Source organism: Eumetopias jubatus, unplaced genomic scaffold (genome assembly GCF_037043125.1).
Source record: "Eumetopias jubatus isolate StellerSeaLion01/CBP00866 unplaced genomic scaffold, mEumJub1_p1.0 scaffold_12, whole genome shotgun sequence".
In the NCBI taxonomy this organism is placed as follows: domain Eukaryota; kingdom Metazoa; phylum Chordata; class Mammalia; order Carnivora; family Otariidae; genus Eumetopias; species Eumetopias jubatus.
This window is the reverse complement of record NW_028274818.1, coordinates 4621958-4649573: the sequence shown is the minus strand read 5'-3', so window position 1 is coordinate 4649573 and position 27616 is coordinate 4621958. Positions and strand designations below refer to the sequence as shown.

Sequence of the window (27616 nt, the reverse complement as noted above, 5' to 3'; positions counted from 1 at the left end):
AGGAAGCCAGCCGGAAAGAATGAGGAACGCAAGCCTGGAACGGGATAAAAGCCAATAAAGGGTGTATCGGTGGCTGGGGTTGCTCGGGGGTCTGCACACTCCCCACATTTCCCGCGGCACTGCGCCAGGGCTGAGTGGCCTTCCGCTGCTTCCCAGAAAGTCCCAGAACGGAAAAGCAGAGGTGCAAACAGGGTGGAGGGGAACCCTTATGGAGCTGTCCAACAGCAGAGCAGAAATCAGCAGGGCCCGGGGCTGCGGGAAGGGAACCCCAAGTGTCTGCTGCATGCAGGATGTTAGCTGGAAGCCTCCCTGCGTGGTTCCGCCAAGGTGTCTAGGAGACAGGTGTCAGCAGATCAACGGGAACAAAGGGGAACCTGTGTCACTGCTCTGGGACCCCTCACCTCGGGTGGGGAGTTCACAGTGGGAGACTGGAAAGAGATGTCTTTGGAAACAGCTGTTATTTTATTGTGAGTCGGCACCACTTCCAACGGAGGGACGCGAGCCAAGTGAGAGGGTGTCAAGGGGAGGACTTGCGGAGGTTTTGACACGTGGGCCTCACGGGGGTGGATCCAAGAGGACAGGGACCTACACCAGGCCTGGGAGAGTGGAAACCATCGTGCACTGAGATCAGAGTCCTTGCAGGCAGGCAGAGTGCAGTGTATGCTGTAGATTTTGGGGTCAAGCGAGGAATATGGCGGGCTACCGAGCACCAGCCATGAGACACAGCCTTGCTTGCTAGGTTTGGTGCCACACAGTGGGGACAGTTGGCCAGAGGTCCAGGGGCTGTGGGAGGACCTTCAAAGGACCAACCCAGAATAGAGATGCATCCACCCTGGGTCAAGGGTAGGAGAGATGGAACCAGGGGAAATCTTAAGAACCCAGAAAACTGCTCCTCTAAAGAAGAGACCATCGTAACCATCTGCCAGACCCACGGAGAGCAAAGCCACTCAACCAGGTGAGAACGATTCCATCACCTCTCCTTCGTGCCCACCCTCCTAGAGACGGGGGACATGAGTTGGGGGAAGGAAGTTCAGGGCAGCAGAGGTGCTGGGGTAAGCTGGGAGTGAGGAGAGAGAATCTTTCCCATTCCCCAGTGTAGGCTTCCAACCTGAGACAGACCCAGGCCGGGGGTAGGGGAGATTGATTTGAATTTAAGTTTGGAATTTTGTATATTACACAAGACAGGAAGTTCTCATTTCTGAACTAAGACAGAAATCAAGACCAGAGTTCTCATTTGGGGCAGGGGAAGACCACCCTACTGAATAAAAGTGAAGGGGTGGGGGGTGCCTGGCTGGCTCAGTTGGCAGAGTATGCGGGACTCTTGATCTCAGGGTTGTGAGTTTGAGCCTCACGTTGGGTGCAGAGATTACTTAAAAATAAAATCTTTGGGACGTCTGGGTGGCTCATTTGGTGAAACCTATGACTTCCATGCAGGTTATGATCTCAGGGTCCTGGGATGGAGCTCCAGGCCACGCTCCCTGCTCAGCGGGGAGCCTGCTTCTCCCTCTCCCTCTGCCCCTCCCACCACTTATGCTCTCTCTCTTTCGCCCTCTCTCAAATAAAAAAGCTTTACAAAATATTTAAAAAAACAAAAATCTTTTTTAAAAAAGGGAAGGGGTGGTGAGAGACAGAAATGGAGTTGAGTTTGGATCACAATCCATGAGCCAGAATGAAAATCAGATTTTCAAAGCATTTGACAATCATCTTCTGAGAAGTCTTTTCTCCACATTGGACTGGGAGGGTGTGTGTGTGTGCATGTGTGTGTGCGTGTGTGTGTGTGTGTGTGTGTGTGTGTGTGTGAAAATTATCTCCTTCTACTCAATAAGCATGAGGCGCTGTTTGTTCCTGTTGATGGAGACAGGTCTAATCAATCTGCACACAGCTCCTTTTGGTGGATCCCCGTGGAGCAGCCGTGGGGTGCCCCTGGGTCTCCTTTCCAGAGAGCTTGTCTTCTGCTGCAGGAGTGTAGTTGACGGACAGCCTCCAGAGCAGCCTCCAGCATTCCCGCTCCTCCCGGGCAGGCCCAGCCGGGACAGCACAGTGAGGGGGTGGGATCTTTGCCCCAGAGCCCCACCAGCTTAGCAACTTGACTTAGCGGAGACTGAGATGATCTGCTTTGCATGCAGGGGGAGTCCCCCTGCCTGACTCTGTTTCCTTCCCTTTTATCTTCTACAGGGCATTCCCCTCCACGAACAGGAAACCTCCTTCACACCCAGCCCCAGCACCTGCTTCTGAGAGACCCCAACTGATAGACTCACGCTTTAGACTCTGGATGTTATGCACGTGACCTTGTTTTCTTTTCTCTCTTTTTTTTTTTGCTTTAATTTTTTTTAATTAGGAAGACTATGTAAGAAAGTTTTCATCCACATTAAAAAAAAAACAAAAAAACACAATCTCTGAGGTTTGCTGCTCCCAAATTGAATTTCCAGAACTGCCCACCTCATTTTCTTCTTCACTTAGCAGATCCTAGTACCCTTGAGGTCATTTCTCCTGGAAGCCTTTCTCCGACCTCCTGACTTCAAATTTGCCAAATCCCCTTGTCCTCGGCTCCCCAGATGAGTCCTTGGGTGAAACTCGTCAAACTTGCAGTTAGTTGTCCACGGTCAGATCTTAGCCCCTGATCACCTCGAAGTCATGATCTAAAGCTCTTGGTCACTGCTAATCCCTCAGAATTTAGGACAGTGCCTGGGCCACGGAAGCTGCTCAGTAAGTATCTGACGGGTGCTGAATCTGATACCCTGAAGACATGAGGTGCTGCCACAGGACCGGGGCTGATAGATCTGCCTCCATCTATCTTGAGGGCTTCACTCTTGCTTCCCGATCACATCACAGACCTGTAGGATTGAGTGTTCGAAAAAAGGTACAGGTTCTCCTGTCTGAGTACCCACCCGATGCGAGAGATGTGGAGACACCCACCGATCCAAGACTGGCCCGTGTTAGCCTGAACACCAGTGACGGAGACCGGTGCCTCCCAAGGCCACCACGGCATCCTGGGCAGCACTCACTGTTGGATCTCCTCCAGCTTTGGTCCACGTCATAGTCTCACAGAACAAGTTAGTCTTTCCATAATATTAACAACCAAGATGGGCTCTCGGGCCCAAAGTGCGTTTTTTTCAAGGGGGTTGTTAAAATTTTTCTTCCTCTGAATAGTCTGTCAAGTGGGAACCTAGCAAGCTTAACATAGGACTACTTCGTTTACTCTTCTATTCCAGAAATACCAACTGGGTGCTACATGTGTCTAGCATGGGGCATACAGAGATGTCCCAAAAGATGGAGTCCATCTGGGGAGACCAAAATGCTTATAAGGTCAAAGGATCATAGCAAGATAGGAAGTGCCAAGTGAGAGCTGACCCAGAGTATGCTGAGGGCCAAGAGCTGCAGGTGGGGGCAGCGGCGGGGTGTCTGGGAACGCAGGAAGCAGGGCATCTAGGAAGGTTTCTCATAGGAAGTGGGATCTGAGCGGTGTTTGATGGACAGGAAGCATGAGTCAGTGGGGCAGCCGGGCAATCAGGCTTAGAGAGAGAACTTCCCAAGATGGACAGGGAGGGGCTTAGTGGGGATGAAGGAAGTTGGAGGCTGCTGGGAGGTGAGAAGCATTTCCCTTCCTAGAGACTGCCAATCAGTCGCTGTCTCTAGCAGCCTCCTGACAGCTTGTCTTCTTCATCGGCTTGGGGGCCGAGCAGGTCAACCTCCTGGGGCACGGGGCTGCTGACATGGGGGCCCTTCTGTGGTCACTCTTGCTCTTGCTGCTCCAGGCAGGTGAGAGAGAGAGAGAGACGGCAGTCCTGGGATGGGAGCATCTCCGTCCCTCTGCTCTCCTGTCCTGCCGCGGTTTGGGCTAGCAAGGGTTGGGGCTGGATGCTTTGGCTCTTCTGGAGTAGAGAGACTAGGGTGTGGCTGCAGTGCAGGGCCAAGAGGTGAGGAAGCCTGGAATATAGAAGGGGGACCAGCCCACTGCAGCCAACGGCGAAGGAAAAATGTGGAGGGTGAGGGCCGGACAGAAGCCAAGCCCTGGTAGGCGCTCAGGTCAGGTGCGGTGGAGAGCCAGAGAGGCAGCTGGGCACGGGATCGGGCACGGGATCGAGCACGGGCCACGGAAGCCGCGCGGTGGAGACCGGTGGGCCCGCATCGGTGCCCCACCGCCAGGCTCAGCAGTCCAGAGACACGAGCTGGGCTGTTTCCGTCTGTTCTTCCTTTTTCTGCAGCCAAAGGGTATTCTGGAGATGATGTGGCTACAGAAGAAGTAGTTGCGGTCTTTCAGGAGTCCATCAGCCTCCCCCTGGAAATACCAGCCGATGAAGAGGTTGAGAACATCATCTGGTCCTCTTACGGAAGGCTTGCCACCGTGGTTCCGGGGAAGGAGACACAGCTGGCTACCGTCATGGTGGCCAACCCTCGATACGAGGGCCGAGTGAGCTTCCTGGACACCAGCTACTCCCTGCACATCAGCAATCTGAGCTGGGAGGACTCAGGGCTATACCAGGCTCAGGTCAACCTGAGGACATCGCAGATCTCCACCATGCAGCATTACAATCTACGTGTCTACCGTGAGTCTAGGCTGGGAACTCTAGCGCTGCTTCTTTCTGGCTCTCCTGAGCTTTGCACGCAAAGGACCGGTGGTCTCGGGACTGAGTTATGGTTTGAGGGGTGGGGACTGGAAGGCCGAACGTCTCCAGCGTGCCCAAGCCCGGTGTCTGAGCTGCGGCCACAGGCGGAGTGACCCACACCAGTGAGGCCCTGGGCATGCGGGCTGTTCCCCTGGACCTTCCCGACGGAGTGGGAGGGGTCCAGAGCTTCGTGTGCAGACCTCCAGGGCCCCTTCTCTCCCACTGAGATTCTGCAACCTGGGGATGGGTGCCACCTCTATTTCCGAGCCTTTTATCGTCCTGTGCCATGGAGGGCTACTAATCAATATCTCCTCTCTACCTGAGCCAGATTTCTCGGTGCCTGTGACACTGACTGATATTTTAACTTGGATCTTGCAGAGACACTGACTAAACTATAAATGCCCCCAGGAGGTGTGATAATATTTTCTGGGATCAAGGAGGCAGAATGGGGTTTGGAGGAAGGTGGGGTGCACAGGTGAGGGGGAGAGAGCAAGGACATGGGGGGCATGTAGAAAAATGCCATAGGTAGCTCTTCTCTGCCTTAGCAGCTGCCCGGGGGACCCTGGCACCAGATTTTATGGTGGCTGGGTTATGTTAGTTTCTGTTTACATGAAGAGACCTTCAGAAGGCACACCCGTCACCCCAGGATTGAGGACCCTAAGAGAACAGACCCGACCCCTGATTAGTTGGAGGGTCTTCATGTCCCTCCTTCATCTAGGACGGCTGTCGGAGCCTCGTGTCACCGTGAACTTTGAGATTGCTCAGGAAGATGGCTGCAATATATCTCTGACCTGTTCTGTGGAGAAGGCAGGCCTGGACGTGACCTACAGCTGGATCTCCTGGGAGGATGGCATGGACACAGTCCACGAGAGCTCTGCCCTCAGCACAACCTGGCGGCCGGGGGACAATGCCCTCTCCTACACCTGCAGGGCCAGCAACCCCGTCAGCAGCATCACCTCCCGCCTCATCCCTGCCGGGCTCTTCTGTGCAGGTACCAGGCTCCCAGGGACACCCCCTGAGCGACTGCAGGCCTCCAAGCTACCACCACCTTCCCCCCATTCTTCCCGGGTGTATACCTGGAACCCAGAACCACAATCCTCCCCATGGGGCCTTGTCCCCTGGACTGGGGCGGGGGCTGGTGCTCCCACCTTCCAAAGGTTCTCGAGTATCTCGCTCAGCTTGAGATTGCTCCTCCCATCTCAGCTCCTGAGCTTCTGTGAGCAGAACACATAGTTCCAGAGACACTGGCAAAGGAATATCAACTGACTGTGAACTTGAGACCCCTCTGTGGGATCTGGGCTGGGTGTCTGCCTCCGTATCTGGACCTCCCGTCCCCCTGGCGAGCCCCTCTCTCCCTCCCTTCTTCTGTCCCAGATCCCGGCTTTCCTTTGAAGAAGGCGACTTACTTCTGCCTCTTGGCCAAAGGACTGCTTCTTCTCTTGCTCATCGTAATTCTGGCTGCGGGGCTCTGGCTCATCCGAGCCCAGAAACGATGCCAAATGCCAAGGATGAGGAAGCTCAAGAGAAACAGACTCTGGCTGAAGAAGAAGGAGAAGCCCCGTCCCAGCCTGGCCTGAGCGCCCCTGGGGACCCCTGTCCTGAGCACTGCTTCTCAGCCCCTGGGGAGTCCTCCCGCACCCCTCCTGGGCACTTCTCCTCCCAGGGGGCAGAGGCGTGGGTGTCCAAAGGGCCATACTCCCCAGGTCGGGGGGCATGATTCTCTGGCAATAAAGTCCTATCAGGCGACGGCCACTCTGGAGCAGCTGCGTTTGGTCCTTCGCTGGGTGACTCACAAGCCTGCTTCCCCGACCTCCCTTCCGTACTAGGTGTCCTTCCCCCAGGCCCCGTGCTTTCCACGCTGCCTCTGCTGGGGAGAGTGAGTCCAAAGCCCCCTTCACGACGGTATTTATTCTGCAATGCCCATCCCATTCCCACCAACACACGTAACATGCACACTTCCAACAACAACGTGAGCGATCCCTGTGACCCGAACTGAGTCTGTGACCCCTAAGCAGGAGAGTTCCAAGCACTGAGCAGCCGCGGAGGGTGGGGGTCTTCCCACGGAGACTCTTTTGCTCTCAGACGCGGCTTCCGCCCTGGCTCGGTGCAGAGGCTGTGTGGCACAGGGACATGTCGAGCGTCCTGGGCCATCCTCTGTCCTCCCTGGGGGCAGAGTCAAGCCCGAGGACCCTCAGTCATCTTCGTTTCTGCCTGACGCTAGGCGCGCTGGGCCTCTGGGGCCGGCCCCAGACGGGTGACAACTTGGCCGGACCGGTAGCTGACGTCTGGACCCCTGACCGCTGTTTGTGGTTAGTATCACTGTCCTGGCCTCTTCTCAAGATTTCCACGTCTCAGACCTTCTCTCTGGACTCCTGTCTTGAGTGCATGCCCACCGCCGCCCCACATACCCATCCCGGGCCAAGGCCCTTACGCTGATCCCCCCGAGCAGCCTGAATCCCTCGCCCAGGCCTGCCTGGTCATCCTCCCCAGATCCGGTCTTGTGGGTGTTATGCATGCCAGGCAGGTGGGGAAGCGTGAGGGGAGGGCACCAGAGGCCACCCAGGTGACAGGACACATGGGTAGTGAGTGAGCTGGAGGGGGTGGTGTAGGACGTGGTGAGAGCCCTGGGCGGGATCGCAGGAGCTCTGGGCTCCTCTCTGCTACTCGCCCGGGACCCTTTGTTCAGCAAACACCCATTCAGGCTCCAATCCCTTTCTACAAGGAGCACTCTCAAGGAGAGGTGGGCATAGGTGGCGCTGAGTGGGCTCTTACAGCGAGGTGGCTATGGAGGTGCAGGAGGGCTGGCTGGTACCCCCTTGGCGTCTCCGCGGAGTCTGAGGGACTAGGGGAGGGCCGGGTGGCAGAAACCATGCCTGACGTTCCTCCTGCTGGCCTTCCCCTCTCTCAGTGAGAAAGACGCTGATCTCCAAAGTTTCTTCCAAGAAAAGGAATACTGGGCTGTGCAGGGGCAGTGGGATGCATGGGGGAATTGTGGGGACCCAGGACACTGCTTTGGGGAAGACAGGACCAGTGGGCCAGGCACTAGGACACCCGGGAGGAGGGTCCTTTCCGGGTTCCAGACGGGAAAGGAAGCAGGGCCAGGAGGCGAGCAGGGGTTTCCTCCATTTCTATGCAGGAGATGGAGCCCCTTGGGGCCTGGGAAGGAGTTGGTGAGGTTGAGAAACCAGTCCCCAAAGAGCTCCTCGGGTGGGCAACAGATCAACTCTACTACTACGCCCTGAGGGCCTGAGCCCTCGTCCCCCAGGAAGGCAGTCCTTGCTGTCCCGAGGCTGATTCTCTGCACCTCTGCCCCGCCCCCTGAGAAGTCCCGCCTTCAAAAAGGCCTGAGGTTCAGGGCCAAGCCCGCAGCCCCGATTCCTCTAGCCCCTGTAATCCGTTTCTGGAGGCTGACTGGGAAGACACGCAGTGCCGCTGGTTTTTCCTGTATCTCAGGGTCGGGGCCACGGAAAATGAGTAAAGAGATGGACGGTCCCTGTGCAGCTGAACCAGGGCTCTCCCCGGGAGCTGGCAAAGTCTTTCTCCCACCATCTCTGAACAGAGAAGGGCTGAGGCCCCAAACTGTCCAGGGGGAACCTGGAAGGGCAAGGCAGAGCCCCTCAGAAGGTGGAATCGCAGCTCAGGGAGGCCCGGGGCCTCTCCCTCTGCAGGAAGCCAGGAAAATGATCACCTGGTAGCACGTTGCAAAGTTTGCCTGTCCTTTGAAATAGGTGGAAGCAAATGGGGGTGGGAGTGGAGTGGGGTGAGGGGGGGAGAGTACTATTTAGGGATCCACTAAGTGTCGGGTACTGGGCTAGCACGGCAGAGGCAGGAAGTACACCGCCTGCCCTCAAGGAAGTCTTCCTGCAGTGTGGGAAGATGTAATTACAACGAGGTGTGACACGGGTGTGACATGGGCTGCGGGTGAAGGTGAGGGCCCCGTGGGAGGAGCCAGACCGTGCCCCGGAGGAAGAAGAGGTGACCACGGTTCTGACCCCAGATTAGCAGGGAGTCCCGGGAAGGGGCGTTCTTGCCTGACAGAAGATGAACGGGAAGAAGACGCTGGTTTGTGGGAGAGCACAGTGAGGGACAGCGAGGCCACGCCCGGCAGGGGACAGAGGCGGAGGTAAGAAGTGGTCTGGAGAGGCCGGGCCCCTTGGACAGACTCAGGGCTGTGGGGACATTCCAGCACGGACAAGACAAGGGCCTCACTCTCCTGGACCTACAGCCTCAGGGGGACAGAAGACAGGCATGCCCACGGCGAGGGGACAGTCTGTGAAAGACCACACTGGGTGATAGGACCAGCGCTCCCAGGGGGCAGCAGTGTCCCTGGAACTGACCACATTGTCTGATCTTCTTGTCAGCAAGTTGAAAATACGTGGGCCGGTTGATACTTGGGTTACATGAAATCCTAGTTGGTTGGTTGAACACACTCTCAGAGAGTTAAAATCACGGATCGAGGACAAATCAGAAGAAAATCTTAATTTTGAGCCTCAGGGACTATTTTTATCAAGTTTCACTTCTGACACAGGTTAACAAGTTTCAGGGCTAGGTTCCTGTTCTTTCCCAAAAGCCCACAAGATACTTCAGAATCAGAGCAAAATGACAATAATAATACAATTCACAAGATAAGCGTTCGGGGGGGGGAAAATGACCATATTGTAAACTTTTAAAAATGGAAAGTTATTCTAAATCCCAAGTTTACAAAAAGTTATTTTAACAACCAAACGAAAAACACTGGAAAGAGCAGAAGTGAACCTTCGGATCAGAGGTGTGCAGATCCCACCCGGGGGGGAGGGAGATCTTCCCTGCTGGCTAGTGGGGGCCACCGGGGAAAGCCTGGCCTGACTTTCGCACAGTGTCCCCTAATCTGTGCTACGAACAGTCTCATTACTGCTAGGTAAGTCCGTTACCTGGTCAAGTAATGCGGGAAGCTGCCACTTTGGGAGACTTTGCTGGAGGGATGCTGGGAGAGACCACACCTCGGCTCCTGCCTCCCCTCCCTCTCCCCCTTTCCTGTCACATTTTCATCTCAGGCTGTGGCAAGAAGCCCCCAGTTGTTTACACCTAGAAGAACTTTCCAGCAGTCTGTCTGTAAGGATGGAATGGATTACTGGGGGGGGGGGGGGGTGAGCTTCCCGGCCCAGGATGTGGGCCGATGGGGCCACCTGGGAAGACGATGTGGCTGGGATCCTGGAGTGGTTCAGTGCGTCTTGCAGGGTCTCTCTTGGAAGAAGTTGAGGCCATGATTCCATGAATCAGATGCCTGGGAGGCTCCTTTGGAGTCATGGGAGTTCAGACTGGGGGGAGGGCAGTGAACCGGGAGGACCTGGACGGGTATGGCTGCTCAAGCCTGCTGGGGAAGGCATGATGAGCCTATATCCCTAAGGGGGCCCCCAGCTCACCAAGGGGAAAGCTCTGGGGGGCAGACGTGCCAGATATCTTCTGGCCTCAACTCTCTAAGGAGGTGGGTTTCATGAAGTCCAGGTTGGCGTGCGTTCAGCTCTGCACAGCCCGAGATGGGAAGGCTGGGGCAAATCCCCATTTTCTCATTGGTAAGGCAGAGCCATGCCTACTTCCCAGGGTCTCCGCCCAGGGGACCTAAGAGCTACAAAGCCTGTAGTCCAGGGTCTGGCACCCTGCAGAGTTCAGGAGGCGATTTTTCCATGCCCCCGCCTCGGGATGCCTCTCGTCCTGCCCCCCTGGGCCTGTTTCGCTGGGTCGCTGGCGCTGGGAGCTGCAGCTGGAGCCACTTGGCAGCCTCGGCCCGGGCGCACGGTCCCCTCGGCACCCTGTGGGAGGCGCCGGGGCAGGACCTGGGAGCTCGCCAGCGCAGACAGGTATTTCCAGTCGGGCCGCAGCAGAAGCGGGTGGGTGGCGGCGGGGGTGCGGCGGGGGAGGCGAGCCCGGGGCCCTCGAGCTGCGCGGATCCCCTGGGGGTCCTGTTGCCGGCTCGGCGGTGGGCCCCGCGGCTCTCCCCGGCCGAGCGCGGACGGCGGGGCTCGCGGGCAGCTGGCCCGGGACGGGCGCGGGCCGGCTCCGGCCACCGGGGGCCCGGGTCCTGCGCGGCCGCCGCCCCGGCTGGCGCCTGGCGCCCGGAGCTCCGCCAGGGGGCGACCCGAGCCCGCGGCCACGCGTCCCGCCCTCCCGAAACTACAACTCCCAGGCCGCTCGGGGGTCGCGGCCGCGCCGCCCCGCCCCGCCGGTCGGCCCCCTCGGCGGCGGGCGGGGCGCGGCGGTCTCCAGGGCGACGCGGGCGCTGGGGCGCCGGGCGGGAGGCTGGCCCGCCCCCTATTGTGTGGCTGCGGGAGCCGGGCCGCGCGGCGCCGGGCAGGTGAGGGCGGGGGCGCGCCGGGGGCAGGGACGGCGGGGCTCGGGAGTCCCGGGGGCGCGGAGCAAGCGGGGGCTGGGGCACCGTGGGATTCTTTGGGTAGCAGAACTAGAGTTCTGGGGAGTGAGTGGGATTTTTGGTGGGCGGGTGGTGGGGGGTTCCCCGAGACCAGGAGGCGTCTGGAGGTAACGCGTGCGCGCGCGCGCGCGCGCGCGCGCGTGTGTGTGTGTGTGTTTGTCCCCGCGCGTGCGCGTCTGTGCATGGGGTGGGTCCTGGGGGGTTCCGAAAGGGAGAGTTCAGGGGTCCGGAGCAGGCGAAGGAGCAGGGAATTGGGGTGGGGTATCAGAGGAGTACTGTGGGCTGCGGCCGGAGAATTTTGGGAGGGAGATTCCAGGGAAAAGTGGGAGGATGGGGATTCTGGAGGAGACAGGAAGGGAGTTCCTTGAAGCGCGGAGGACCTGGTGCAGTTGGAGATCAGGGGTGGAAACTGGGAATTTGGGGGGACTGTGAGAAGTAGGGGTAGCTAGAATCGGAGCACTTGCTGGGGAGACCCGACAGGTGAGGACATGGTGGGGGGGTGTGGGCAGAGGAGTAAGAAGATGTAGGAAAAGCAGAGGAATTCCGGGGGAAACCCGGGAGGGAGCCGGGGTTCCTATTCACTTGGAAATGATGTCAGGGAAGAATGGGAGAGCTGTCTGGGGGCAGGCGGAAGCAAGGGGGAATGTTTGCTGGTGAGTTGTCAGGAGTTCCATACCCGGGGCCCCCAAGTAGAAGCCGGGGTCAGGCTGAGGGACTTGGAGGATGGTTTAGGGCCAGTCCAGGACTGGGAGACCAGGAGTGGGGTGGAGACCACAGAGCAAAGTCCAACTGGGTTTGCGGGGCCCACCCAAGGCAGCTGCACCCCTGCCCCCAGCCCACTGTGATTACCCTAGATGCTCTGGGGCTGGAGCGGCCAGGGTTCCTACCTTCCGTGCCCCAGGGCTTACTCTGTACACCCTAGGGACTCGCAGGCTTTTTGGCTTCTGGGTCTTGCCTCTAGGGTTGGGGAAGGGAAAGCCCGGCAAACCCTGGGCCCCCAGGTCACTGGAGGACAGTGAATGGGAAGCCCTGGGGTGAGGCACCTGGTTCATGGTGGAGGGCTGCCTGGCAGCATCATGAAGGAAAAGTAGTACCAGCCGCCTGCCCCGGGACCTGCCCAGACCTGGAGGATGCTGGGGGGCGGGGGGAGCTTTCCATCAGGTGGGGGAGGCTGCCCCTCTTCTCCCAGTGCCTGACTCACTCACTGCCCAAGCAGTGTTGAGAGCCTGAGTGGAGAAAGAGATGCAAGGTCTCCAGCTTCCAGGGTTCACAGTGACTGGGGAAATGGGCAAGGAATTGTGTGTGGGGGTTCCCTGGGGGCCGCTTTGTGGGGGTTCTGATCCAGGCTTTGCCCTTCACTGGCTCGGTGCCCCTGAGCAAGCCTGCCTGGGATCCTGGGGGGTCCTTATTTGTCACTGTGGGGTGGAGGTGCTGGTACCCGTTCTACCTTGCAATCTTGTTATTAGCAGCAGGACTAAGGAAGGAGCACAGAGAGGAGGCTGAACCACGGGGGCCTCTTCATCTCCCATTTTCCTGACACATCTTTTTCCAAGTGGATAGGAACCCTAGTTCCATCCCAGCTCAGCTTTCTGAGCACTTACGTAACCCCGAGTTTCCCTGGAGTTCCTCTGCCTTTCTTAAGATCTTCCTCCTCCTCTGCCCCACGCTCCCCATGTCCTCACCTGTCAGGTCTCCTCACCCGGTGCTCCCAGGCTCTTCCAGTGCTCCCACCCCGGCCCGGGGGGGCTCTTATTCCTTAGGCTGGCAGGATCTCTAGTCTCTGTGCACCTTCCCTACTCATCTGCTCTCCTCTCTCTTCCTTTGCTCTTCTCCTGGCCTTTCTGTAACTGTGGGGTTTCTTCTAGTCCTGAGTGTTGGCCAACTCTGTATGTTGCCTTGCATTTTGCATTTAGATCTGGTGGTGCTCCAGGGAGGTGTTCATCAGGTGTTATGTGAGCCAAGCCCTAATCGTCCAGAAGAGCGAGAGCTGAAACCTGCCACTGATCAGAAGGCTTTGTGGGGCTTGCTGGGCTGTGGACACCCCTGGGCCCCTCCATCTGGGCCCCCGTGGATAGGAGGGGCCGGGCAAGCAGGCAGCTGGGCTATGGTTTGGTGCCTCAGTGTGGCCATCCTCAGCCTGATCATCAGCCAGGGGGCTGACGGTGAGCTGGACTCCCTGGGCTCAGGAGCTCCCCGCTGGCCTTGGCATGGGGGACATTCCCCAGGAGGGGTAGAGGGGGAATAGGGCTGGTTCTGGAAAAGTTGAGGATTCTCTCATTCGCTTCACTAAGTCCTGGGGAGCCCTCAGAGCCACTGAGGAGCGTCCTCTCCCAGCCCTGACTGGGGTCCCCACTGTCGGCCCCACCACGCAGGTCGAGGGAAGCCTGAGGTGGTGTCAGTGGTGGGCCAGGCTGGCGAGAGTGCGGTGCTGGGCTGTGACCTGCTGCCCCCGGCTGGCCGGCCCCCACTGCATGTCATCGAGTGGCTGCGCTTTGGATTCCTGCTTCCCATCTTCATCCAGTTTGGCCTCTACTCTCCCCGCATCGACCCTGATTATGTGGGTAAGACTTGTCCTCAGGTGGGAGGTTGGGAGGTGCTACCAACCCACCAAAGAAGGTGGGCTGGGGGGTGGAGGGCAAGCCCTCTTCTTTACTTCTCTGCTTCCACCCCCCCCCCCACTGTCTCAAATGCCAGTTGGGAGGTTCTAGGCCTCTCGGGAGTGGGCTGATGGGCAGCAGGGTGGGTGGGTCTGTGACCCATCTGCTTCTCCAGTGGGGGCGCAGTCTGGTCTGAGTACAGAAGAGCATGTGCGTGGGGGAGGGGGGGTTGGTGAGGGCCCGTTTCCCTAAAGATCAGGGAATGGATGGGGCCAGGCTGGGTTCCTGCTTCAGGTGGCTCCTGTCTGGATTTAAACTAGTGTATAGGCCTCCCAGGGGCCACCGCCTCCGCCTCCTGCGCCCCCGCTGGCTGGCTCCCTCCGACAGCTTGGTTTCCTCCTAATCCCAGATGGATCCTTAATCTGAGTGGGTTTTCTCCAGGCCTCAGGGGGCAGTGTGTGGGAGGGCCCAAGGTGGGGGCTGGGGCTCCTGGGCAAGACAGTCCTTCTGCCTTCTTTTTCCGAGGGAAACCCCGGGAAAGGCCACCTGGGCAACGTTGGTGGGGGAGGAGACCCCCACCTTTTCCCTCTTGAGTTTGAATCCTGAGAGCAGCCCTAGGATTGGCTGAGCTCTTCCTGAGAGGCAGGCTGAGCTCAGGCAGGTGCTGCCAAAGGAAGAGTTTATTTTCAAACTGGGGGCAGTTGTTGGCAAACAGCCTGGTGGGAGCATATGTGTCTACACAGGCCCTGTGAGAGCTGATGAAAGCAGGCCCCAATTAGGACAGTGGGGGAAAAACAGCTGTGCCCACCAGCCCTCCCTCCCTGCCTCTGCAGGCTGGCCTGGAGGAGTTTGGGTCCTGGGGCGGAGGCTGGGCCACTACAGAATGTTCCCTGAGTGAGGACGGGGCAGGTGCAGGTGGGGCGGCGGAGGGAGAGGGCTTTTCCTGGAGGATGTGAAACTGTCTCTCTACCCTCTGTCCTGGCTTGGAATTCCTCTGGCCGACAAGCCACTGGGTGGCTGGGAACTTTGTGACCGGAGGGTTTCCTTTCTCTCTGTTGCCCCTTGGAGTCACCCCTGGGGCAGTCACCCCTGGGGCTCTTCCTACCCTGCCCTTTGTGTCCACCACTGCCCCCAGTCTGGAGCTCCTGGTCTGGCCAGCGCTAGTCTGGGGAGTCAGGGCCCTGAGGGGAGGCCCCCTGCACCCATTAACTCTCTTACCACCTCCCAGTGTGGAAGGGGCCTCTCAGCCTTTGTGTAGGGGATGGGGAACTGCGGTTGCTAGGCAACAGGAGGTGGAGGTTGCTAAGGACAATGCTCTCCTGTCATAAGCCCTCTGGGCAAGGGAAGGAGACATGGTCCCAGACTGTGTGTGAGGCCTGTGGCCTAGAATGTGGGAGGGACCCTGCCTGTGACCAAAGCTCCCCATCTTTGAGGACTCCAGAATCCATCTGGTGGAGGAGCCGGGATTTACAGACGAGCACAGAGTAGGAAAGAGCAGTGTGGAACAGGCCGAGACAGCATCCGGGATGAAGGCAGCGACTGTCAGGCACCCAGCACAGAGCCCGCACGGGGTGCCTTCGTGGCCCCAGAGCCCAGAGGGATGGCGGCCTTGGCTTACTTATGCCAGCTCCCCGGGTGGGACCTGCTCTTCTAATCCAGGCGCCGGCTTTGGTCTTTGGTCTTTGACTTCCATGCTGTCTTTCTTGGGAGTTTGAAGGTAGCCCGCGCGGCAGAAAGGCACGGGTTTTCTCTCTGCCCTGAGTTGTGTGGTTCAAAGCACACAACTCTCTGTTCTGTTCAGAACCCCTGCTCTCTCCAGTCATCTCCTGTTGCTACCCTCCCCGTGGTCCCTGGAAGCCCTCAGTATTCCTCTCGCTCTGTGGTCCTTGGAATATCTGGACACGGCAAGCACCGTTTCCTGAACTGTGTGTATGTGAACTTGTACATGTACATGAGTGTGGGTTCTCTGCCTTCCGAGAGCTTGAGAGCAGAGTCTGGGTCTCCTGCTCTCTTTACACACCGCTGCATGTGGGAGGTCTGGAGCCCACCAGGCTCCGGCCCTGCGGGTCCTTTCCTTTAAGTGAAATCTTAGGAGGATTAAATATGGTGCCGGTACTCAATGCCCGTGGTCCAGGTTCAGTGCTCAGTCTCCCTTCTCTCTCCTTCCTTCCTTGTAGAACTTGAGGGTCGCCATCGTGAAAAGTTGCTATCCTGTGGCACTTAGGAGAGCTCGCATGCTGGGCTGTGCAGGGCTCTGTGACGAGGCCGATTAGGGTGATGGAGGAATCCCGGAATCCCAAAGCGGGGCAGAGGGGTGTGATTATGTTAAATATTTACCTGCAAAGTCTAGGCTTATCTCCTGGGTGGGGATTTCAACACCTAGCCCATGAAGCACCTAGTCCACACACATTTTGGAGAATCCACACCCCTGGACCTCATCCTTGGAAGGAAAAAGTCCCTTGCCTAAGGTCACCAGGCCAGCCTGAACGGGATCATTCTCCTCCTCCTCCCTGACAGCACTAGGAGCACTGCAGCCTTCGATTATATTTTGGAAAGATCACCCCGGAGGTAGAAGAGAAGCAGACACACAGCATCAGAATTTCTAGTATTAGGAAGGGCCGATTAGGGGCTCTGTCTGGACGGTTGGTGCGGGCACGTGGAAGGGACTTGTCTTAGAGCTGCACTGGTTTTGTGTAACCCCCAAAATTTAGAAAATCTCATCCGTCCGCATCAAAGGTCAAGGTGTGGTGGACTGATGCTTGTAACAGAAGTAACAGAAGGTAGGCTCAAGGCAGGGAGACGACCTGGCGGACTGTGGAGTAACTGAGGGGAGAGGTGCTATGGGACCACACTAAGGTGAGGATGCTAGAGAAGAAACAGATATTGAGGAGGCAGAATTTCGAAGATTTACTGAACACGTAGGTGTGGGAGGTAACGGATAGGAGTCTAGGTGGTCTCAGGTTTCTGGTAGGGCAGCTTGGTGCCTGGTGGGGCTGGCCACTGCTCGGGGCAGAGGACCTCGAGGATGTGTTACCAGGCAAGGGGCAGGGTCAAGCTTGAGTCCAGCTTCTGATTTCAAACGCTGTGCTCATGCGTTTGTTCAACAATATGTGAGCACCGGCCGAGGCGCCGTGCTCCCTGAGCCCCGGCCCAGCCAGATTTGCCTTCCCTCTCTTACAGAAGAAACTGAAGCTGGCTAACTTGTCCAAGGGAGTCTCTCTGGCTCCCGAGTGCAGGCCTCTGTCACTAGGCTGCCCTGTGGGGACACCCGAAGTGGTGTGGGGGGGGTGTGCTGAGAGATTTGTGGGGGCGGCCTCCGTCTGAGCCTGGTGGTGTGCCGGATGCTGACTGAGGGTGGACATGTGTGTCTGCCCGTGCTGGGCTGTGTGTCTTTGTGGAGCTCCACAGGAGCTCCACCCAGCCGGGGCCTGGGTGCCCTGGGGCGTGAGGGGATGGGGTGAGGAGGCTGCTGACCTTGCTGCCTGGCTGGGCTGGACTCTGGCCACCCTAAGGCGCTTAGGCCGTTGATAATAGCCCTAAGGGATTAGGGGCTTTGGGAGGCGAGGTCTGGGTCCCTGCTCAGGGCCCCAAACACTGCTGAGGTTTCCAGGGACTGTCCTTTGGCAGGAGGAGTACTCTGGGAGCCAGACCTGGCCCCTATAAAGAGTCGTGGGGTGGGGCAGGTCCTGTAAGAATCATGGGGAGACTAAGTGTGGCTCTTAAGCCCCCCTACCCCAACAGCCCTTGAAGCCCCCTGCGGTTCAGTGGAGTGTCTCGTCCACCTGCTGCCACTCTGGGTTTTTCTTTGTCTAAACTGGGTCCCAGCTGCTGAAAGGCAGAGGTGACCCGGGGCTGAATGGAGGGATCTGCCCTCAGTGACCCCAACCCCACTGTGTCTCTCCGGGCCAGGCCCCACTTGATCAGGGTAACTGGAGGAGACTGGGCCTGTTCTTGAGCTCTGAGAATACCCAGCATGACCAGGGCCTTGGGGCTCCTTTCCCAGGGCGAATCCGGCTGCAGAAGGGGGCATCTCTCCAGATCGAGGGGCTCCGAGTGGAAGACCAGGGCTGGTACGAGTGCCGAGTGCTCTTCCTGGACCGGCACAGCCCTGAGGACGACTCGGCTAACGGCTCCTGGGTGCACCTCACAGTGAACTGTATGAAGCTGGGGGCAGGTGGCGGAGAAGGGGGAGGGCAGCATGATGGGGACCTGTGCCTGGGGGGGGTGTGGTCCCCATGCCCCACCCTTGCTGACACCCCCTTGTTTGCTAGCTCACTGTCTGCCTCTTTCCCCTCCCACCCCCACGCCGGCCCTTCCAGTTCTTCAGTCTAAGTCCCAGCTGCCTGCTAGGCTCGGTTCCCGTCTTCCCTGTTCCCGCCTCTCTGGCCAGGAGAGGGGAACGGGACGGGCGTCTTGGGGCCTGGAGTGAGACACAGCTCACTTATGTACATAGCATGGTGTTTTCTCAAAACACCTCTTAACCCAGTACCTCATCAATTCTCTCTCAGCCCTAAGAAGGAAGGGAGGTCCTAATCATTCCTGTTTCATTGTGGAGACTGGATCATGCCACGGATAGGGGCAAAGCAGAGTCTCCCAGAGCAGGGCCAGAGGCCACTAGCTCCCCCTGCCCAGCCCCCGGCCCGTGTGTGGCCCCTGTTGCCAACTCTCCAGGCCTGTGCAGAGATGGGCTGGCGCATTCCTCGCTTGGCCCCGAGTGCAGCAGGGTGGGCCTGGGCTGGTGGGCTGACCTGCTGCCCTGGCCCTCGGACCCTGCTCTTTGGACGGATATCTGGTACCCCCTGGTGCCTCTCTCTCTGCAGCACCCCCTCAATTCCTGGAGACGCCTCCCCAGGTGCTGGAAGTTCGGGAACTGGAGGCTGTGACCCTGCGTTGTGTGGCCCGCGGCAGCCCACAGCCCCATGTGACTTGGAAGCTCCGAGGACAGGACCTTGGCCAGGGCCAGGGTCAGGTGCAAGTGAGTCCTGGGCTAGGCAGGGGGAGTAGTTAGAGTGTGAGGGGCAGGTGGAGGCCCGGGGGCCCGGGGAGGGGGGCGGCTGGAGGACAGGGGCAAAGGCCATGCTGGGAGACTGGCTGGAGGAGGGGCTCTGCATTGGCTTCCTGGGCCTGGCGTGCTGCCTCCCTCTGCCGGCCAGCCTCGGGAGTGCAGGGTCTGAGGCCGGCCCGAGGGAAGGGGCGGGAGGGGAGGGGAGGCATGTGAGACCTTCCTCGTCCCCTCCTACCCTAGGTGCAGAATGGGACGCTGTGGATCCGACGGGTGGAGCGAGGCAGCTCCGGAGTCTACACCTGCCAAGCCTCCAGCACCGAGGGCAGCACCTCCCACGCCACCCAGCTGCTGGTGCTAGGTGCTGTCCGGGGGCAGGGCTGGGAATTGGGCCTGTGACCTGTGTGACCTGTGGCTGGGGGGGATGCACACAGTAGGTGTGGGGAGGGGTGTGTGGAGAGAGAGGGAGCTCCCAAAGCAGGCTGGTGCTCCAAAACCAGCATCTTAATTTTAAAAGGATCAGTGAATGGACAAGTAGATATTTAGCGCCCAGCAGTGTGGTGTGTGAGACCCTCCCGACCCCCAATTTCCTCGTCTATATATAAGGAGGTTCAGATCTGCATTTTAGGACTATTACAAGAATTTAACCGAGCACAGTGATCAGCACGTAGTAATTCCTGCCCAAGTCCTTCTGAGGAAAGCTGAGCCCAGGGCCTGGACTCTGCTGCGGGGGAAGTCAGAGGAGCGAGCCAAGTGTCGCTCTCCTTGGTACTGGGGGCAGGCCTGCTGCCTAACTGGTACGGGCGAAGTTGGCTGGCGGCCCGAAGGCCCCAAGGAGCCTTGCCTACCCTGCTGACCTTGGGCAGCGCTCCTTACTTCTCTGCCTCTGAGCCTTCAATTTCTTCATCTGTGAAGGGGAGACAGGAATTCCTCCCACAGAAGGCGCCAGTGAGGATTAAAAGAGATGGTGAGGCAGCGTGCTTACGCCAGCTCGGATCGCTACCTCTTAGGACTGATGCTGGCACAGCGGGGCCCAGGGAGGGGCGCGGGCGGTGGAGCAGCAGATGGGAGAGACTATGTGGCCTGGCCAGGCCCTGTGGGAAGAGCGTTCCGGACAGGGTTCAGAGAGCAGAGGCCGGGCAGTGGGAATGAGGCTGGCACGGGGCAGAGCCCGCTGCCCATACTGACCTGAAAGAGTCTCTAATGGTTGGCCAGGCCGGGAGCGGTTGTGAGTTCTTGAGCAGGAGCGTTCTGTGGCCAAAGGGGGCATTTCTGCATGAATGGCCACTGGAGTGGCAGAGATGGGGGAGCCAGGGTCAGGGCTTGCTGCAGTATCTTGGGGTAAGGTATTGGGTATCCGCAGTAGGGTAGGACGCACAGAGGTGACTTCAGATGTGACAGATGAGGGATGTAAAGGGTAAGTGAGCAGAGAATAAAACCGATCCCCCCCCCAACACACACACATGCACACACACTGCATGCATGTGTGCACGCACACACAGCTTCTGAGCAGGGGAATCTGGGTGAATGGTGGTGTTCCTGGAGGGAAGGGGAGCGGGCCTGGGGAGAGAAGGAACTTTTCTCACGTACAGGGTTAGGGCCCGTTGCAGCTCCCCAAGGCCCTGTAACAGCCCCTTCTGTATCCCGAGGGCAGATCCGGGAAGAACTGCAGAAGTGACCTCAGGGTTCCGGGAGGGCTGTGGGCTGAGGCCCCTCTCTCCTCTTGTGCTCCCCCACAGGTCCCCCAGTCATCGTGGTGCCCCCCAAGAACAGCACGGTCAATGCCTCCCAGGATATTTCCTTGGCCTGCCGGGCTGAGGCGTACCCCACTAACCTCACCTATAGCTGGTTCCAGGACAGCATCAATGTATTCCACATTAGGTGGGGCTCTGGGCTGGGTGGGGGGACTGGCAGGCAGCCTTTGAGGAGCCCCTCAGCTGAGCAAGCCTGGAGCCCGGCCCATACATGCCATTTTGCAGCCGCCTGCAGCCCCGAGTGCGGATCCTGGTGGACGGCAGCCTGCGCCTGCAGGCCACCCAGCCCGATGACACGGGCCGCTACACCTGTGTGCCCAGCAACGGTCTCCTGCGCCCGCCCTCGGCCTCCGCCTACCTCACGGTGCTCTGTAAGCCTGACCCAGTTCCCTCCCCAGCCTGCTCCCCCTCCCCTGGGCCAGGCCGAGCTCCTGCCCTCCAATCTGCCACTGCTTCCCCCACGCCCCCCCCCCCAGACCCAGCCCTGGTGACAGCGATGCCTCCTGAGACACCCCTGCCCATAGGCATGCGGGGGGTGATCCGGTGCCCGGTCCGTGCCAACCCCCCACTGCTCTTTGTCAGCTGGACCAAGGATGGGCAGGCCCTACAGCTGGATAAGGTAGGGGCCTCGGGCCGGGGGACGGAAGGGCTTAGATTGATGTTCTCGTCAGGACAGCTGGGCTGGAGTTAGCTCCGTGGAATTCAGGTCGGCCACTAGGGATACACTTCTTCCCCGGGGCTGTGTGGGCTGTTCGGAGAGTGGGAGCACCACATCCGTCCTTAAGGAGGGTACAGCCTGGATGGGGTAGGACAGCACACTCTGCTGGAAGGCCAGGGCTGGTTGAGGACAGATCAGCAGCAGCTTCTGGGACTTCGGTGATGGGCCTTGCGTGGTGCACAGACATTCCAGGCGGAAACCAGGGCCCCGAGGCAGGAAATGGTGCAGTCTGTGTAGGCCGTGACGAGCCCTCGAGTTGGGGGGGGCGTCACAGTGCCTGTGGGGACCTGAGGCTACTGAGAAAGCTCGAGGGGCAGGTGGGGGCCAAAAGGGAGCACTGTGGATGCCAAGTGACTGTTCCCTCGTTCCCGGGCAGTCTTTGTTTGTCTTCAAAGAGTACACATTCCGTGTGGGCGACCACCCGTCCTTGAATCCCAGTGCCCCTGGGGGCTTCCGCAGGAGGACTCAGTACATTTTTGTTGAATGTTACAAAAAAAAGTCCGCAGGCAGTTGGAGCCCGTGAAGTTGTCTGAGCAGAGGTGTGATAGCTTTGGAGCTTGTTGAGTCTGTCAGCAAGTGGAGGACAGAGTGGACGCAGGGAGAGGGGTTCAGAGGCTGTTGAGACAGTCTGGGGAGAGGTGAGGAGGTCATGGGGGTGGACGGGCTTGACGCCTAGACAAACGCCTTCCCAGAGGACCACGCTGGTGAGCGTTTGGATGGGGAAGTGAGGAGTCAGGAGTCTGTGCTTAGTAGGGACAGTGAGGCCCTTAACACAGAGATAGGGAAAGGAAGGGCTTTGGGGTGGAAGATGCTGACTTTCATCATGGAATGCTGGAAAGACAGGTGGGGGATACCCCAGGCAGGCAAGGAGCCCCCTACCAGGGCTCAGCTCCAGGGGGCGCCCCGGGAAAGAGAAGTGAAGGCCTGGAGTTCAGAGAGAGGTCCGGCCTGGAGGAGGAGTCCTCTGCAGGGAGGTGCCTTTCTCCTCCCTCTCCCGCCCCTGCCCAGCTGCTTTGAATAGTGGCCATCTCCTCTCCGCTTCCCTCCAGCTCCCTGGCTGGTCCCAGGGCCCGGAGGGCTCACTGATCATTGCCTTGGGGAATGAGGATGCTCTGGGAGAATACTCCTGCACACCCTACAACAGTCTCGGTACCGCAGGGCCCTCCCCGGTGACCCGCGTGCTGCTCAAGGTGAGGCTGTGGCCGGGCCAGCAGCACTGGGCCGGGTGGCTGGGGATGCGCCCTGGCTGGCGCCGGCTGACCAGGGGGTGGGGCGGTCAGCGTGGGGAGGGGCTTCCGAGTCTGTTTCCCACGGTGGGCACAGCCGTAGCTACCAGACGCCGTCCCCGAGGTTTCTGCAGAGATGGTGCTGGGAGGTGGGATGGGAGGCACACACATCCCCAAAGTAAGATCCCCCGCTGGTCCAGCTCACTAACCTTGGCCTCTCTGGAGGGGGAGGGGGAGGGGTGAGTAGCAGAGGGGAGGGTGAAAGTTCTGTGGAGGTTTATACGTCCCCAGAGAGGCCTCCCAGCCCCCAAGTCCTTGTGCAGCCCCCCGTTTCCCTTCAGCCCTGCGCGGAGCAGAGACTACAGGTAGGGAGATGGGGCCTGAGATGGGGTATGACCGGAGCCCCCCCAAGAGAGGAGTGTGGTCCTTAGATAGGGTGAGAGGCCCCTCCCGATGCCAGATCTGGCTTGCAGGCTCCCCCAGCTTTTCTAGAACGGCCCAAGGAAGAATATTTCCAGGAAGTAGGGCGGGAGCTACTCATCCCCTGCTCAGCCCAAGGAGACCCCCCTCCTGCTATCTCTTGGGCCAAGGTAAGGCTCCCGACCCTGCTCTGCCTGCATTCACGCCCACGACGCCCCTGCTTCTCCCTGCCCCTGGTCATTCTGTGGGAAGGAGGGGGCGGTCAGGGGCAGGGTGGGGAGGACACTGGAGCTGCCCTTGGTGAGGGGTGGCTGCGTGTGTCCTCAGGGCTGACCAGTGGTTCCGTAGGTGGGCCAGGGGCTGCAGGGCCAGGCCCAGGTAGACAGCAACAGTAGCCTCATCCTGCGGCCACTGACCAAGGAGGCCCATGGCCGCTGGGAGTGCACCGCCAGCAACGCTGTGGCCCGAGTGGCCACCTCCACTCAAGTCTACGTGCTGGGTTAGTGGCTGGAGGGCCGGCCGGGGCCAGAGGAAACCGTGTGGGACAGGAGATGGGGGGCGGTTATTTTTGGAGGTCCAGGTGGGCATGGTGGTTGAGGGAAGCTGGGATGATAGGTAGAGGTCAGAGGCCCTGGGACTCCCCTTAGCTCTTCACCTTCCCTCAGGGCCCTGACCATCATCCCTCCCTCAATTCCCCCTCCCCAGGCACCAGCCCCCACGTTGTCACCAATGTGTCCGTGGTGCCTTTGCCCAAGGGTGCCAATGTCTCCTGGGAGCCTGGCTTTGATGGTGGCTATCTGCAGAGATTCAGTGTCTGGTATACCCCACTGTGAGTGACCTGCCCCTGCCATTCCTGTTTCCCCCCATTCCATCTGACCCTCTGCCCTTTCCCCCACCCCTCCAGCCCAGCCCTTGCCCTAACTCTGCCCTATTTCTAGGGGATCTGAGGTGTTCAGGGCCCAGGTCCTGAGACCCCGGAAGGCTGAGGAGAGGGGACGGGTCAGATCTCTGGACTCCAAAGCTTCCTGGCCCTTCTAGTTCATGAGGTGCCCCCATTTCCTCATGTGCTCCAGGGCCAAGCGTCCTGACCGAACCCACCACGACTGGGTGTCCCTGGCAGTGCCTGTGGGGGCTGCTTACCTCCTCGTGCCAGGGCTGCAGCCCCATACCCAGTACCAGTTCAGCGTCCTAGCTCAGAACAAGCTAGGGAGTGGGCCCTTCAGCGAGATCGTCTTGTCTGCCCCTGAAGGTGAGAGACCTCTGCCCTGAGAGCAGCTGACAGGGTGGGAAAGGGCTGGTAGGGAAAACCCAGACGTGGGACGAGCTGGGTGGGAGGGGTCAGAGGTGCTGGGCAGCTTGGGGTCCACAGGTGTTTGTGGAACAAGATTCAGATTCGTCTTTAGGGGCTCTGGGAGAATGGTTGGGTATGGAGGTGGGGGCAGGGGTGGTGGTGAGAGAGGGGTTGGAGGGCTGGCATGTGGGGAATGGTCAGGGAACAGGGGAAGGGCGCTGGGAGCCCTGTCTCCATCATGCCTGCCTGTCCTGTTCAGGGCTTCCCACCACACCAGCTGCCCCCAGGCTTCCGCCGACTGAGATGCCACCTCCCCTGTCACCTCCCCGAGGCCTGGTGGCAGTGAGGACACCCCGGGGGGTGCTCCTGCACTGGGATCCCCCGGAACTGGTCCCTGAGACGCTGGACGGCTATGTCCTGGAGGGACGGCAAGGCTCCCAGGGCTGGGAGGTGCTAGACCGGGCCGTGGCAGGCACGGAAATGCAGCTTCTGGTGCCAGGACTCATCAAGGTGTGTGGGGGAGGCAGGCACAGGGAGCCTCCTCCTCTCGGCCGTCCAGGCCCCAGCTCCAGCCCCCAAACCTCAGACTCCCACCCCAACCTCCCGACTGCAGTCTTTCTGAATGGGGCTGGGGTGGGCGGCGCTGGCCCCTGACCCCCTTCCTGGACCCCCACCCCCAGGACGTTCTGTACGAGTTCCGCCTTGTGGCCCTCGCGGGTAGCTATGTCAGCGATCCCAGCAACACGGCCAACGTCTCCACTTCCGGTGAGAACCGGGCGGGAGGGCAGAGCGCTGGGCACGGGGGAGGGGGGGGCTCCGAGCCCACTGTCGCGGGCACCGACCCCCTACCCCCCTCGTGGCCCCTCGCCCAGGCCTGGAGGTCTACCCCTCGCGCACACAGCTGCCCGGCCTCCTGCCCCAGCCGGTCCTGGCCGGCGTGGTGGGCGGGGTCTGCTTCCTGGGCGTGGCTGTCCTCGTGAGCATCCTGGCCGCCTGCCTGACCAACCGGCGCAGGGCAGCCCGCCGCCGCCGCAAGCGCCTCCGCCAAGGTAGGCCCCTGAGGCCGCGCCCACGGCAGGGCCCCGCCCTCCCTAGACCCCGCCCGCCGGGGGGGGTGGAAGGCCCCACCGCCAAGCCCCTCCGCGCGCGGCCAGGTGCGTCCTGTCCGCCGGCACCGTCTCGGGGCGGGAGGGCTTGCCAGCGGGCGATGGCTGAGCCTCAGCGTCTGGGGCCCTGGAGGGCCTGAGTTTTGCCGGTGTCCTCTCTGGTTCTCCTGCCCGAACAGATGCGCCCCTTATCTTCTCTCCGCCCGGGAAGTCAGCTCCACAGTAAGTCCCTCCACCTGCCCTCTGCGCCCACGATCTCGGCTTCGGTGGTGGTGCCTTGGGGTGGGCTGGGAGGGGCGGAACAGAAGTGAGAACGAGGTGAGGGTGGGAGTGCAGAGGCCCCAGCTTGGGGCCTGTCCACTGTTGCCTCTCCCTTTCCTCCACCTCTCCACCACGTGAGTCCTTGTCTCTGGTACCCTCCCTAGCTCTGCTCTGTTGTGCAGCAAATGTCTCAAGGCCTGATGCTGGTTCCTGGGAGGGGGACTGGCCCCCTGCCACAGAGGCTGATCCCCTGTCCTTCCCCAGCTCCGCTCCGGGCTCGGGCAGCCCCGATAGTGTGGCGAAGCTGAAGCTCCAGGGTTCCTCAGTCCCCAGCCTGCGCCAGAGTCTGCTCTGGGGGGAGCCTGCTGGCCCCCCCAGCCCCACTCGGGATCCTCTGCCTAGTCGGGGGCCCTTACCCCTGGAGCCCATTTGCCGGGGACCGGATGGCCGCTTTGTGATGGGACCCAACGTGGGGAGCCCCCAAGAAAGGTCAGGCTCTGAGCGAGCTGAACCTCGGACCCCGGCCCAGCACCAGGCCAGGTCCTATGACTGCAGCAGCAGCCCCAGTGGGATGCCCCAGCCCCTCTGCATTGCAGACATCAGCCCTGTGGGGCCCCCTCCCGCAGCCCCACCTAGTCCTCTGCCTGGGCCAGGACCTTTGCTCCAGTACCTGAGCCTGCCCTTCTTCCGGGAGATGAATGTGGATGGGGACTGGCCCCCTTTTGAGGAGCCTGCTCCTGCTCCACCCCCAGATTACATGGATACCCGGCCCTGCCCCACCTCCTCTCTCCTTCACCCCCTGGACTCCGACACGGTGTCCCCCAGGGCAGCGCTTCCTGGGGCAGTGATGGGGGCCAGGGCCAACCCAGAGCCCCTGTACACAGCACTGGCTGACTGGACGCTGAGGGACCGGCTGCTGCCAAGCCTTCTCCCTGCCGCCCCTCGGGGCAGCCTCACCAGCCAGAGCAGCGGGCGGGGCAGTGCCTCGTTCCTTCGGCCCCCCTCTACGGCCCCCTCTGCAGGAGGCAGCTACCTCAGCCCTGCTCCGGGAGACACCAGCAGCTGGGCCAGTGGCCCTGAGAGGTGGCCCCGGAGGGAGCATGTGGTGACAGTCAGCAAGAGGTGAGGACAGTCCCTGCTCATCCCTGCCCGGGCTCCAGGTTCTGCCCAGACTTCCCCTGATGCCCTGTGCCTTCCGGGCTCCACCCCCACCCTGGGACCAGGAGAACTTGTCTCCTGTTAGAAGCTTCTGCTGAGGTCCAGGGATCTTCAGGGGACTTACGGCCCCACCTGAGCTTGGGGACTCTGGGCTGGGGCTTTTTTGGTCACCTTCAGTTCCTCCACCCAATACGGGACATTTGTCCCTTTTAACAGGAGGAACACGTCTGTGGATGAGAACTACGAGTGGGACTCCGAGTTCCCCGGGGACGTGGAATTGCTGGAGACCCTGCACCTGGGCTTGGCTGGCCCTCGCACCCGAGCTGAAGCCGAGCCAGAGCTAGGTGCGCGAGCCCTCCAGAGAGGCCGTGTGGCCTTGCTGCTCCACGTTTTGCCCGTCTGGTCCCAGTCGGGCCCCGTGCCCCAGGCTTGCGCGCGCTCCCGGGCCTCATCTGCATCGGCTGGGCCTGGGCGGCTTCGTGGTGCCAGCGATCCTCAGACCTCTCCCTGTCCTTGTGCTGCCCTCCCCTTGCAGATGTGAAGACTCTGGAGGAGGGCGGCTTCCCGAGTGTGGCCCACGCTTCAGGCCCTGAAGCCCGCTGCGCTGCCCTCCGGGAGGAGTTCTTGGCTTTCCGGCGCCGCCGAGATGCCACTAGGGCTCGGTTATTGGTCTACAGACAGCCAGCCCCCCACCCTGAACAGGCCACTCTGCTGTGAAGGCTGGGTGACGGCGCCCAGGCCCTGCACGTGAGGGCCCAACAAGACCCAGCTCCGGCCTGGGACGCTGCTTTTGCCCCTTTGGTGCCCAGGCATAGCCCCTGATGGTGGGCAGGGGTGGGCTTGGTATGAGATGTCTGTGCTGGGCCCCTAGAGCCTGGGGACTGGAACAGGGATCTTAGGTCTGCCCGTGTGCGTGTGTGTGTGTGTGTGTGTGTGTGTTGATAGTGATGGTGTTTGTGGTGTGGGTGAGGTTTTTTACAGGTGAATAAAGAAAGTCTGAAAAATGTTTCTGTGTGTCTTCTGCCTTTGAATCTGAGAGGGAGGTAGGAAAATCCCTGAACCCTTAAAAA

At 60.1% G+C, this 27616-nt stretch overlaps 2 protein-coding genes across 3 annotated transcripts; both read left to right on the top strand.

Moving 5' to 3' along the window:
* Positions 1-3596: 3596 nt before the first annotated feature.
* Positions 3597-6366, top strand: SLAMF9 (SLAM family member 9). Its single transcript, XM_028090973.2, has 4 exons — positions 3597-3759; positions 4206-4547; positions 5326-5598; positions 5982-6366. Exons 1-4 carry the CDS (start codon positions 3714-3716, stop codon positions 6182-6184), a joined length of 864 nt encoding a protein of 287 aa, XP_027946774.2. The 5' UTR covers positions 3597-3713; the 3' UTR covers positions 6185-6366.
* A 2260-nt stretch (positions 6367-8626) lies between these two features.
* Positions 8627-27554, top strand: IGSF9 (immunoglobulin superfamily member 9). Of its 2 annotated transcripts, XM_028090872.2 has the most exons (21): positions 8627-8730; positions 12927-13175; positions 13386-13574; positions 17614-17766; positions 18431-18585; positions 18856-18973; positions 20352-20493; positions 20592-20737; positions 20843-20985; positions 22134-22274; positions 22784-22900; positions 23079-23229; positions 23436-23559; positions 23804-23979; positions 24281-24531; positions 24702-24786; positions 24894-25070; positions 25307-25349; positions 25653-26510; positions 26763-26890; positions 27082-27554. In XM_028090872.2, the coding sequence occupies exons 2-21, from the start codon at positions 13118-13120 to the stop codon at positions 27261-27263; spliced, it is 3537 nt and encodes a 1178-aa protein (XP_027946673.2). In that variant the 5' UTR covers positions 8627-8730; positions 12927-13117; the 3' UTR covers positions 27264-27554. The 2 variants fall into 2 exon arrangements, with proteins under 2 accessions (XP_027946673.2, XP_087873090.1); XM_088016964.1 differs by lacking the exon at positions 8627-8730 and having other exon boundaries at positions 12916-13175; positions 18856-18991; positions 20322-20493.
* Positions 27555-27616: the final 62 nt, after the last annotated feature.